Raw genomic sequence first — 12,984 nt, forward strand, 5'->3', positions numbered from 1 at the left:
TTACTTTGTATAGAAATGTTTATTTTTCTGGAAACTATTCTATGTTATGACAAACAGAACCAAGCAAGTCATGAAACCATGTCCTGTTGGCTGGGACTTAGACCTGTGCGTTGTTCGAAGTGCAGACACATAGGCAAATAACACAAAAGGAAGCAAATACAGACTCATGCAAACACTGACAGAAAAAATGTATTTCCCTCGGCCATATCAGTGACACTTGAACAGTGCATTTATTGTTCATTTGGTTATAGAAGACGAGCTATGATCTTCCATTTTGAATGCAATACTGTGAACAATCACCTATAACGCTCACTTTGTAGTCAGTGATAAGAGGTTAACAAAATATGACACGTCACATGCTATGCTTCTGGGCTACCAAGTGGCGCAGCGGTTTAAGGCACTGCATCTCAGTGCTAGAGGCGTCACTACAGACCCTGGTTCAATTCCAGGCCGTATCACAACCGGCCGTGATTAGAAGTCCCATAGGGCAGCGCACAATTGGCCCAGCGTTGTCTGGGTTAGGGTTCGGCTGGGGTAGGCCATCATTGTAAATAAGAATTTGTTCTTAACTGGCTTGCCTAGTTAAATAAAGGTTTTTAAAAACTTTGGCTCTGGGTGGAACGTATAATATAACTTGTGCACGAGGTGGGATGTAAGATGATTTAGATGTAATTCTAGGATGGGGATAAGCATGAAAACATTTACTGAGATCTGAACACACAAGCACCTCAGTGACTGGATTTGGACATGTTTATTGATATAGCCAGAGTTGGAAACCATGTGAAATGGATGAACGTTCATATCCTTTGTCTCCCCCATGTGGTAAAATGTTGCTGGGCCAGTGCAATTTACAAATGGCCGACAAGCTCTAATAACTTAAATTATACCTCTGAAATTACAACAGTTTATTCATTTTTCAGCATATTTGGATTCAAAGAATAAAACACATTTAGACATGTTATGCATTTCATGATAATATACAAAAATGATAGCGCGCAGCAATGTGTTAAAACCATCAAAGCACCATAACATTTGATTGTCCCTCCACTTGTTTAGGATCTATGCCAGTAATGATCTCAGTGTCTGTCTGTAACACAAGGAAAACAAGATCCAGGGCTTTCCTCCATGCTTCCAACTTCACTGTCATATTGTCATAGACCTTCCCTGAACTGCGCTTCATATCTTGGGACATCATACCATCCTCGGTGTCATCTCTTAATAGCAGTCTTGAGAAATTAGCATCTAGAGATAATCCCCCATTCAAATCTATCAGCTGCTGATTGATTGTAGTCCAAGCGTCCACTTTTGAACAAGTTCCACTGTTCAACATCAGAGTGGAAATGTAGTCCATCCAACCATCTGCCATGAGTTGAAACACATCAGCCCTGTGTGGGTTTCCTGCTCTTCCTTGTTTAGCTTGTGGGGCAGAGGTTCCATCTTTGCCTCTTGTTTGCTCACCATTATCTTTAATGTGCTTTTGAAGGATTTGAACACAAAGCAATTCAGTCTTTCCAGCACCGGGGAGTAGTTTCCTGTCTTTCAGTGTGTGGTGTAGACGATAGGCACAGCCCCAGAAACAGTCCTCCAAGGTCTGCAGCTTGCTGTGCACAGAGGTGGTGAGGACCACTGTGACCAGCGCAGTACGATCAGCAACAATGTTCACAGCCATTGATGCGCTCCTTCTGTTGCCACTGCAGTCTCTCCATATGGAGATTTCTACCCCGGTGCCGACACAGTGCTTACTCAGTTGTGTGGCATAGGTGACAGGGACAGCTCCTGTTGTTTCCGCAAAGTCCTTCAAAATGTCAGGCTTCATCCTCTCAACCACAAGTATACGGTGACTCATGCAGTGCTGGGTGAGTCTTTCACTTGCCTCTCCATTGACTAAAACTAGATTCACATTGTTTTTCAACAGAGTTGTTAAAACATTGTCTTCCCAATCATCTTCTTTGCTGAGGCCTTTCAAGTCCAACTTGTCGGTCACTTGGCTGATGTCATTCTTGCTATGGAAACCAAGATGGCGATATTTTTCACTGAGATCTCCATTAATGAGAACAACTTGCCACTTCTGTTCTTTCATGTGATGTACAAGGGAAGCCTGCTCTGCAGAGAGCAGAATAACACAACCTGGTAAAACACATGAATGGTCCTCTGACAAGCCTGGCAGAGTGCACGTTACCAGCTTGTTGACATCAAATGTTCTACAGCTGTCACCACTTCCATTGTTCTTTGACTGCATCTTGCTCACCTCAACCACTAAGCTCATTGCATCCACACATCCATGGCTCACAGCTTCAGCGAGGTGAGGAATATCAACTCCTTTAGAACTCACTGCATGGGAAAATAACCCTGGTGTGGTGTTCTCATCAGCTTCATCATTTGCACAAAAATGTCTGCTGTGAGTGAGTTTTATTCTGCTTTGTTTCTTGTTGTTGAGGGCCCCATGGCTAAGGTTCATCCCTGTGACAGGGTTACGTAACACTGTGTGTGGAGAGCCCTGGAGTACTGATGTGCCACTATCAGAAGCAACCGGTCGAACGTCTTCAATCGACACACTGTTTGACCTGCAGACTTTGCAACATATATCCAGCCCTTCAGACATGGCTGACACAATATGTGGGATTGAAATGTCTCTGTGGAGACATTCGAGGGCAGCCCTGCTCCAGACCCCAGCCATAAATAGCAGGCACCCCGCACCAGAGTGGAAGACCTTCTGGTGAGCTTGGATTGTCTCATTGGCCAGCTGACCTACAGAGCAGGTTAGGTCTAAGTGCTCCAAGATGCGGAAACATGTGCACACCAAGGAAGACTCCCCGGTAGACTCGTCTTGAATAAACTTGTGGTTTTTATTGGGGCCCAAAAAGGAATGTGTGACAGCCGCCAAAGCGGTGAGCTGCTGCAGTCCAACATGAAGTCTTTGACTAATAATTGTACTTCCCATTTTCTGTGACGCCTGTAAGATTGAGATGTTAGGAATTTTATATTCGGGTCATTCTCTATTAGTGTAAAAAAAAATGTCTATTTGGGTCATTCACTATTAGTGTGAAAATAGAACACATTTCCAAACTATTTACCAGAAGGATCATTAATACACAGTCAGAGATATAGCAATAAACACTTTGGTGTAGTTCTGCAGTGTAGCTGGCTAGCTAGCTGTGATAGCTAACATCAACCTGGTCCTGCCCTAAAACATCAGATAAGTACATTGAAAGGTTTAGCTTGTTAGAAAGATCATATGAATTTAGCAAATTTATAGCACAACACAACGATGAACTTACTTTTTCCTAAGAACTTCGTGTGGCGTGCTACAGATCCAGGTTCTCTGTGAGCTTCAGCCTGGCTCAAGCTCATCCAGTTGTAATCCGTGTGAGCGCGTGCGCAAACAAGCGAGCACTTGTTACTAAGAGACACGAAAAGAACAAAACAAACGGTCGCAGTCGCTTAATGTCCCACCCACTTACTTCACTATTGGTCAAAGGAAGCCCTCGTCGTCATTTCCTGAAGGTTTACTCATTTTCTGATGGACAGTTCCCTTGTCATTTAAAATAACGCATACCACAGTAGTTTCAGGCAAGCTTTGTTTACATGTCGCCTGATACACTTCGTTGAGTTCAAATACATCTATTTTGTTCGTCGCAGTGCTAATATTTGGAGATGGTATGTAGCTCTACTTTAGTTACTTATCTATAGTTCCCTAGCTAGTCAGCTAGCAGTTTCTATTTGTCCGTTGAGCTAGGTATACAGATGGGTTTCAAGTTAGTGAGCTTCTGTAACGTAACTCAACTCTTTGCAGCAGCAATTCTGCAACGTTGTGGCTAGTAAAGTTAGCTAGCTGGTGGCAAAAATAACGTTAACTTTTTAAGATCACTTTCACAGGGTTTAGCCACTACAGCACTTCAGTTTGCTAAACGTTTGCATGTTAGATAGCTAAGTTGGCTTATTGCGTTAGCATCATTGACTTGGGGCTCAAGTGCCATTTATTTCCTTGATAGTTTCTCCAAGTGACTTCCTCCCCATGCAGAACATATTTTCAGTTTTAATGTGTACCATCTCACTGAGCAGCAGTGCCAAAAACGGACCCTTTACCAGCCACATGGTGTTTAGCTAAATAGGGAACAACATACCTTTTAATTCATATCCAATTCATCAATGCACTTCAGAACAGCAGTATACAGAGTGCATCAACATCTGCTATTCTGAATCATGTTAAATGTGACCTGTTATCAGCATTTGGCTGGTAGGGGTGATAGGCACATTTTAGGACCTGCGCCGCATCAACTCAAGCTACATAGGGTAACATTAGCTAGCCATCTACAATAAGGCTTATTGTGATACTATCAATGTTTCCCTTATGATCAGCTTTTCAGGTAAACTCTGACAGTTTGTTGTTATGTTACAGGCTTCAGGCTACCGAAAACCCAACACCAATTCCAACCAGAGGAAAAAGGCATGTCCTAAACCAGACTTGACAGAGGAACAAAAGCAGGAGATCAGAGAGGCCTTTGACTTGTTTGATACAGATGGCTCAGGAACAATTGACGTGAAGGAACTCAAGGTAGGTTATACCATAGAATATAAATGGTTCATTCAGTTAGTCACCATAATGCCATCCACTGCTTTAGCGTATGCTTAGTTCCCCCCAAAAAACACATTTATTTTGTTTCTTGAATATAAACAACTCATTTATTTCTGCTGCTCCAGGTTGCCATGCGTGCCCTTGGCTTTGAACCAAAGAAAGAAGAAATCAAGAAGATGATAGCAGACATCAACAAGGAGGGCTCTGGGACCATTGATTTTAATGACTTTCTCTGTATGATGACACAGAAAATGGTATGTATTTTCTTAGTCAAGAAGCGATTAAAGGATTGGTTCACAATTGGTCACTGAACAAAAATATAAACACAACATGTGTTGGTCCTATGTTTCATGAGCTGAAAAAAGATCCTAGAAATGTTTCATACACATAAAAAGCTTATTTCTCAAAAATGTTGACATCCCTGTTAGTGAGCAATTTTTTTTACATTGCCAAGATAATCCATCCACCTGACAAGGTGTGGCATATCAAGAAGCTGATTAAACAGCATGATCATTACACAGGTGCAACTTGTGCTGGGGACAATAATAAGGCCACTCTAAAATGTGCAGTTTTGTCACACAATACAATGCCATGCCACAGATCTCTCAAGTTTTGAGGGCGTGTGCAATTGTCATGCTGACTGCAGGAATGTCTACCAGAGCTGTTGCCAGAGAATTTGATGTTCAAGCAGCCTCCAACGTCGTTTTTGAGAATTTGGTAGTACGTCCAACTGGCCTCACAACCGCAGACTGCGTTGAACCTGCTGGATTGTATGAGACCAGCCACCCGGACAGCTGATGAAACTGTGTGTTTGTACAACTGAAGAATTTCAACACAAACTGTCTGTTCTCATCATCCTCACCAGGGTCTTGACCTGACTGCAGTTTTGCTTCGTAACTGACTTCGGGGCTGACTTCAATCCCGGTTTCAACTGTACTGGGCAGATGGCAGACGACACCATACGCGATGTATGGTGTCGTGTGGGTGAGCGGTTTGCTGATGTCAGCATTGTGAATAGAGTGCCTGATGGTGCTGTTATGGTAAAATGAACACAATTGTATTTTATCGATGGCAATTAAATTCCCAGAGATACCGTGATGAGATCCTGAGGCCCACTGTCATGCCATTCATCCGCCGCCATTACCTCAGCATAATAATGCACAGGCCCCGTGTCGCAAGGATCTGTACACAATTCCTGGAAGCTGAAAATATCCCAGATCTTCCATGGCCGGCATACCCACCTGTCCCATTGAGCATGTTTGGGATGCTTGTACGTGTACAATGGCATTTTACAGTTCCCGCCAATAGCCAGCAACTTCGCACAGCCATTGGAGAGGAGTGGAACAACATTCCACAGGCCACTATAAACAGCCTGATCAACTGCATGATGCAAATGGTGGTCACACCCAATACGGACTGGTTTTCTGATCCACGGCAAAAAAAAAACATTTTTTTAAAGGTATCTGTAACCAACAGATGCACATCTGTATTCCCAGTCGTGTGAAATCCATAGATTAGGGCCTTATTCTAAAATGTATTCATTTTTTTCTCTCATCAATTTACACATAATACCCCATAATAACAAAGTGAAAACAGGTTTTTAGAAGTTTTAGCAAATTTATAAAAATAAGAAACATCATATTTACATAAGACCATTTGCTATGAGACTTGAAATTGAGCTCCGGTGCATCCTGTTTCCAATGATCATCTTTGAGTTGTTTCTACAACTTGGAGGCCACCTGTGGTAAATTCAATTGATTGGACAAGATTTCAAAAGGCACACACCTGTCTGTAAAACCAAAGCCATGAAGTTGAAGAAATTGTCTGTAGTGCTCCAAAACAGGATTGTGTCGAGGCACAGATCTGGGGAAGGGCACCAAGAACACAGTGGCCTCCATCATTCTTAAATGGAAGATGTTTGGAACCACCAAGGCTCTTCCTAGAGCTGGCCGCCTGGCCAAACTGAGCAATCGGGGGAGAAAGGCCTTGGTCAGGGAGGTGACCAAGAACCCAATGGTTACTCTGACATCTCTGCAGCACTCAACCAATCAGGCCTTTTTGGTAGGGTGGCCAGATGGAAGCCACTCCTCAGTAAAAGGCACATGACAACCCGCTTGGAGTTTGCCAGAAGGCACCTAAAGGACTCTGACCATGAGAAACCAGATTATCTGGTCTGATGTATAATCAAGATTGAATTCTTTGACCTGAATGTCAAGCATCGTGTCTGGAGAAACCCTGGTACCATCCCTATGGTGAAGCATGTTGGTGGGGATGTTTTTCAGTGGCAAGGACTGGTAGAATAGTCAGGATCGAGGGAAAGATGAACGGATTAAACTACAGAGATCCTTAATGAAAATCTGCTCCAGAGCTACACACAATACCCCAATGATGACCAAGCAAAAACAGGTTTTTAGAAAATGTTGCAAATGTGTTAAAAATAAAACATGGATATATCACATTTTACATAAGTATTCAGACCCTTTACTCTGTACTTTTTTTGAAGCACCGTTGGCAGAGATTACATTCTTGAGTCTTCTTGGATATGACGCTGCAAGCTTGTAACGTCTGTATTTGGGGAGTTTCTACAATTCTTCGCTGCAGATCCTCTCAAGCTCTGGCCAGGCGGTGTAAGGGCTATTTGACCAAGAAGGAGAGTGATGGAATGCTGCATCAGATGACCTGGCCTCCACAATAACCTGACCTCAACCAAATTGAGATGGTTCGGTATGTGTTGGACTGCAGAGTGAAAGCAGCCAACAAGTGCTCAGCATATGTAGGAACTCCTTCAAGACTGTTGGAAAAGCATTCCAGGTGAAGCTGGTTGAGAGAATGCCAAGAGTGTGCAAAGCTGTCATCAAGGCAAAGGGTGGCCACTTTGAAGAATCTAAATGATTTGTTTTACTATGTGATTCCATATGTGTTATTTCATATTTTTGATGTCTTCACTATTATTCTACAATGTAGAATAATAGTAAAAAATAAAGAATGAGTATGTGTGTCAACTTCAGACTGGTTGTGTGTGTGTGTATATACTGCTCTTAAAAATAAAGGGAACACTAAAATAACACATCCTAGATCTGAATGAATGAAATATTCTTATTAAATACTTTTTTCTTTACATAGTTGAATGTGCTGACAACAAAATCACACACAAATGATCAATGGAAATCAAATTTATCAACCCATGGAGGTCTGGATTTGGAGTCACACTCAAAATTCAAGTGGAAAACCACACTACAGGCTGATCCAACTTTGATGTAATGTCCTTAAAACAAGTCCAAATGAGGCTCAGTAGTGTGTGTGGCCTCCACGTGCCTGTATGACCTCCCTACAACGCCTGGGAATGCTCCTGATGAGGTGGCGGATGGTCTGAGGGATCTCCTCCCAGACCTGGACTAAAGCATCCGCCAACTCCTGGACAGTCTGTGGTGAATGTGGCGTTGGTGGATGAAGTGAGACATGATGTCCCAGATGTGCTCAATTGGATTCGGGTCTGGGGAACGGGCAGGCCAGTCCATAGCATCAATGTCTTCCTCTTGCAGGAACTGCTGACACACTCCAGCCACATGAGGAGTAACATTGTCTTGCATTAGGAGGAATCCAGGGCCAACCGCACCAGCATATGGTCTCACAAGGGTTCTGAGGATCTCATCTCGGTACCTAATGACAGTCAGGCTACCTCTGGCGAGCACATGGAGGGCTGTGCGGCCCCCCAAAGAAATGCCACACCATGACTGACCCACTGCCAAACCGGTCATGCTGGAGGATGTTGCAGGCAGCAGAACGTTCTCCACGGCGTCTCCAGACTGTCACATGTGCTCAGTGTGAACATGCTTTCATCTGTGAAGAGCACAGGGCGCCAGTGGCGAATTTGCCAATCTTTGTGTTCTCTGGAAAATGCCAAACGTCCTGCACGGTGTTGGGCTGTAAGCACAACCCCCACCTGTGGACGTCGGGCCCTCATACCACCCTCATGGAGTCTGTTTCTGACCGTTTGAGCAGACACATGCACATTTGTGGCCTGCTGGAGGTCATTTTGCAGGGCTCTGGCAGTGCTCCTCCTGCTCCTCCTTGCACAAAGGCGGAGGTAGCTGTCCTGCTCCTGGATGAGCTGCACTACCTGAGCCACTTGTGTGGGTTGTAGACTCCCTCTCATGCTACCACTAGAGTGAACGCATCGCCAGCATTCAAAAGTGACCAAAACATCATTGGAACTGAGAAGTGGTCTGCAGTCACCACCTGCAAAACCACTCCTTTATTGGGGGTGTCTTGCTAATTGCCTATAATTTCAACCTGTTGTCTATTCCATTTGCACAACCGCATGTGAAATTGATTGTCAATCAGTGTTGCTTCCTAAGTGGACAGTTTGATTTCACAGAAGTGTGATTGACTTGGAGTTACATTGTGTTGTTTAAGTGTTCCCTTTATTTTTTGAGCAGTGAATACAGTGTAGACATTGTTCATGTTGTAAATGATTGTAGCTGGAATAGTCCCATTTTTTAAAATGGAATATTTAGGCCCATTATCAGCAACCATCAATCCTGTGTTCCAGTGGCACGTTGTGTTAGCTAATCCAAGGTTATCATTTTAAAAGGCTAATTGTTCATTAGAAAACCCTTTGGGAGTTATGTTAGCACAGCTGAAAACTGTTGCGCTGGTTAAAGAAGCAATAAAACTGGCCTTCTTTAGGCTAGTTGAGTATCTGGAGCATCAAATCAAATTTTATTTGTCACATACACATGGTTAGCAGATGTTAATGAGAGTGTAGCGAAATGCTTGTGCTTCTAGTTCTGATAATGCAATAATAACCAACGAGTAATCGAACCTCGCAAACTGGCTCTAACCAGAATAGAAAGGGGAGTGGGAGGCCCCGGTGCACAACTGAGCAAGAGGACAAGTACATTAGTGTCTAGTTTGAGAAACCAATGCCTTGCAAGACCTCAACTTACAGCTTCATTAAATAGTACCCGCAAAACACCAGTCTCAACGTCAACAGTAAAGAGGCGACAACGGGATGCTGGCCTTCTAGGCTGAGTTCCTCTGTCCAGTGTCTGTGTTCTTTTGCCCATCTTAATCTTTTCATTTTATTGGCCAGTCTGAGAGATGGCTTTTTCTTCGCAACTCTGCCTAGAAGGCCAGCATACCGGAGTCACATATTCACTGTTGATGTTGAGACTGGTGTTTTGCGGGTACTATTTAATGAAGCTGCAAGTTGAGGACTTGTGAGGCTTCTGTTTCTCAAACTAGACACTAGTGTACTTGTCCTCTTGCTCAGTTGTGTGCTGGGGCCTACCACTCCTCTTTCTATTGTGGTTAGGGTTTGCGCGGTTCTGTGAAGGGAGTAGTACACAGCATTGTACGAGATCTTCAGTTTCTTGGCAATTTCTCACATGGAATAGCCTTCATTTCTCAGAACAAGAATAGACTGACGAGTTTCAGAAGAAAGGTATTTGTTTCTGGCCATTTTGAGCCTGCAATCAAACCCACAAATGCTGATGCTCCAGATACTCAACTAGTCTAACAAAAGCAATTTTTTTGCTTCTTTAATCAGGACAACAATTTTCAGCTGTGCTAACATAATTGCAAAATGGGTTTCTAATGATCAATTAGCCTTATAAAATTATAAACTTGGATTAACTAACACAAAGTGCCATTGGAACAGAGTGATGGTTGCTGATAATGGGCCTCTGTACGCCTATGTAAATATTCCATTAAAAATCAGCCGTTTCCAGCTACAACAGTCATTTACAACATTAACAATGTCTAAACTATTTCTGATCAATTTGATGTTATTTTAATAGAAAAAAATAGCTTTGCTTTCAAAAACAAGGACATTTCTAAATGACCCGAAACCTTTGAACGGTAGTGTATATTAGTACCAGTCAAAATATATATTACTGTTGGCACTAGAAAACACAAGCATTTCCCTGCACCTGCAATAGCAAATCTGTGTACATGACCAATCATTTTTTTATTTTAAATCTTTTGGCAGGTCTTTGGTTAGAATTTTGTCTTTTCTACATAATCTTGATATATTGTTTTTTTGTTGTTAATCAGAGTGAAAAAGACTCAAAAGAAGAAATCCTGAAGGCTTTCCGCTTATTTGATGATGACGGCACAGGAAAAATTTCCTTCAAAAATCTCAAGAGAGTTGCCAAGGAGCTAGGTGAAAACCTGACAGATGAGGAATTGCAGGTATGTTAGGATGTAACTTGTTGGCGTTCTGCTCACATCTAAACATACTCAATGCAGAAATCCTGACTGTTAAAACAATGCATCTTTCAAAGGAAATGATTGACGAAGCAGACCGAGATGGAGATGGAGAGATCAACGAGCAGGAGTTTCTAAGGATAATGAAGAAGACAAGTCTATATTGAATGTCTTATGTTTCCCAAGGTTTATCCTCCACTGCTGGAACAGTCTCACTTAGATGCCTTCTGATTGTTTTAAGGGTACTTTATGAAATAGCGTTTAGTGGCTTTTTTTATATATGGCTTGTAAAATTTAACAGATCTATACACAGATTTTTGAATATTTTAGATGTTTTTGTTTATATTTAATATTTTACTTATGTTGACTGTTTTAATTAAATCATAGTTCAAGTCTAAGTTATGGTCTCCTCTTTACCATGGAAGTGAAATGATATTGTTTATTCGAACAATGTCAACAATTATTCGTAGCTCAGTTGGTAGAGCATGGCGCTTGTAACGCCAGGGTAGTGGGTTCGATCCCCGGGACCACCCATACGTAGAATGTATGCACACATGACTGTAAGTCGCTTTGGATAAAAGCGTCTGCTAAATGGCATATATTATTATTATTATTATATTATTGTACCTATTACTGTATGGCTCCTATGGCTATTTGGTTCCCTCTTGTGACATGTGAAATGAAGTGCAGCTATAATTGTCTTAACATAGACATGATTTAGCCCTTTTTCTCAAGTTCAGTGAAACAGTTTGCTTATTGATATAGCTTTTGATTATGCACTTCACATTATCGAGACAAACGTACAGCTCTGAATCAAAGAAATCAAATAAGCGTTGGGTCAGTAACTGAAAGTTTACTAGATTGAATCCCTGAGCTGACAAGGTAAAAATCTGTCGTTCTGGCACTGAACAAGGCAGTTAACCCACTGTTCCTAGGCCGTCATTGTAAATAAGAATTTGTTCTTAACTGACTAAGCCTAGTTAAATATAAAAATATGGCTGGCTGGATGTTATGACTACGTCACTCTCGGATAACTCCATGCATGGTATAAGAAATGACTGGGTTGAATGTAAGATGAGTAACTGTCAGTAAAAGTGATCACTGGGTGAGTCAGTAACCATAACTCATTTGGTCTGGCTTATGCAGACAATGGCAGACTGCCATCCTGCTCCCACAAATGCTGGGTCATTATATTGTAATTACATGGATCATTACATTGATTTGAACATTTTACAGGGTCTTGGCCGTTTGACTTACAGGTCTTTCTTTAAGCAAGTCATCTTAGAACCAGCATGCCTGGCTAACAGGCCAAAGCACAGCAATACAATAAAATAAACATGGACGACATACATGATTTGATTTAGATTGGATTTTAATGACATGACTACAAGCATAGCAATACCGAGATGTGAGATGATCAGGCATGCAGATAAATCATGACACGTAGAGGTGTAAGAAAATGAACCATTCCGCTCTGCCTAAATAAACAGGATATAATGCTTACGTATTTTTCCAAGCCTCATAGAACTGTATTATTTTGAGAATGCTTGTTATTGTAAAAGTTCTGATAACCTGATTCAGAGATTGAGTCAGATGGAAAATATTCATCAAAGACATTTATCTCAAATGTGTCTCAAATCTCTAAGATGGAATTGCATTAGTGCACATCACAAACACAATATATCTGGGGAAATGTACCTTGCATCTGATGCACAAATGTGTATTAATCAAGTAAACAAAATGTATAACAAACCAGCAGAGAATACTGCATGAGTCAAATCAGTCAGTCCACTTTCTCAACGTGACCAAAGTGAGATTGAGAAAGGAACCCCCTCTGTCTATTGTTTAGTGAACAGTCACTATGCCCTCAGAAATATATTGTTATCCCATAAAAATGTCTAGTTAGTGGATAGCTGGAGCTACTTTTGTATATATTTCTGTATGTGGACACCCCTTCAAATTAGTGGATTCAACTATTTCAGCCATACCAATTCCTAACAGTTATAAAATCAGGCACACAGCCATGCAATCTTCATAGACAAACATTGGCAGTCAATGGCCTTACTGAAGAGCTCAGTGACTTTCAACGTGGCACCGTCACAGGATGCTACCTTTCCAACAAGTCAGTTTGTCAAATTTCAGCCCTGCTAGAGCTGCCCGGTCAACTGTAAGTGCTGTTATTGTGAAGTGGAAACATC

General features: G+C 41.9%; 2 protein-coding genes across 2 annotated transcripts; one reads left to right on the plus strand and one right to left on the minus strand.

The window, feature by feature from the left end:
* Positions 1 to 17: 17 nt before the first annotated feature.
* Positions 18 to 3,373, minus strand: bbs12 (Bardet-Biedl syndrome 12). Its single transcript, XM_046295649.1, has 2 exons — positions 3,279 to 3,373; positions 18 to 2,953 (listed from the first exon to the last, which is right to left on the minus strand). The coding sequence occupies exon 2, from the start codon at positions 2,939 to 2,941 to the stop codon at positions 1,016 to 1,018; it is 1,926 nt and encodes a 641-aa protein (XP_046151605.1). The 5' UTR covers positions 2,942 to 2,953; positions 3,279 to 3,373; the 3' UTR covers positions 18 to 1,015.
* A 148-nt stretch (positions 3,374 to 3,521) lies between these two features.
* cetn4 (centrin 4) lies at positions 3,522 to 11,184 on the plus strand. The gene is made up of 5 exons (XM_046296598.1): positions 3,522 to 3,657; positions 4,400 to 4,555; positions 4,702 to 4,830; positions 10,634 to 10,771; positions 10,864 to 11,184. The coding sequence occupies exons 1-5, from the start codon at positions 3,655 to 3,657 to the stop codon at positions 10,951 to 10,953; spliced, it is 516 nt and encodes a 171-aa protein (XP_046152554.1). The 5' UTR covers positions 3,522 to 3,654; the 3' UTR covers positions 10,954 to 11,184.
* The last annotated feature ends 1,800 nt before the right edge of the window (positions 11,185 to 12,984 follow it).

The sequence above is a fragment of the Oncorhynchus gorbuscha genome, linkage group LG13 (genome assembly GCF_021184085.1).
Source record: "Oncorhynchus gorbuscha isolate QuinsamMale2020 ecotype Even-year linkage group LG13, OgorEven_v1.0, whole genome shotgun sequence".
Classification (NCBI taxonomy): Eukaryota; Metazoa; Chordata; class Actinopteri; order Salmoniformes; family Salmonidae; genus Oncorhynchus; species Oncorhynchus gorbuscha.

Excerpts from the sequence above, each read along its gene's own strand:
- cetn4 (XM_046296598.1), top strand. Across the intron at positions 4,831-10,633 it reads GTATGATGACACAGAAAATG|AGTGAAAAAGACTCAAAAGA; the intron begins GTATGTATTTTC and ends GTTGTTAATCAG. Across the intron at positions 10,772-10,863 it reads TGACAGATGAGGAATTGCAG|GAAATGATTGACGAAGCAGA; the intron begins GTATGTTAGGAT and ends CATCTTTCAAAG.
- bbs12 (XM_046295649.1), bottom strand. The coding sequence starts at position 2,941 with ATGGGAAGTACAATTATTAGTCAAAGACTTCATGTTGGACTGCAGCAG.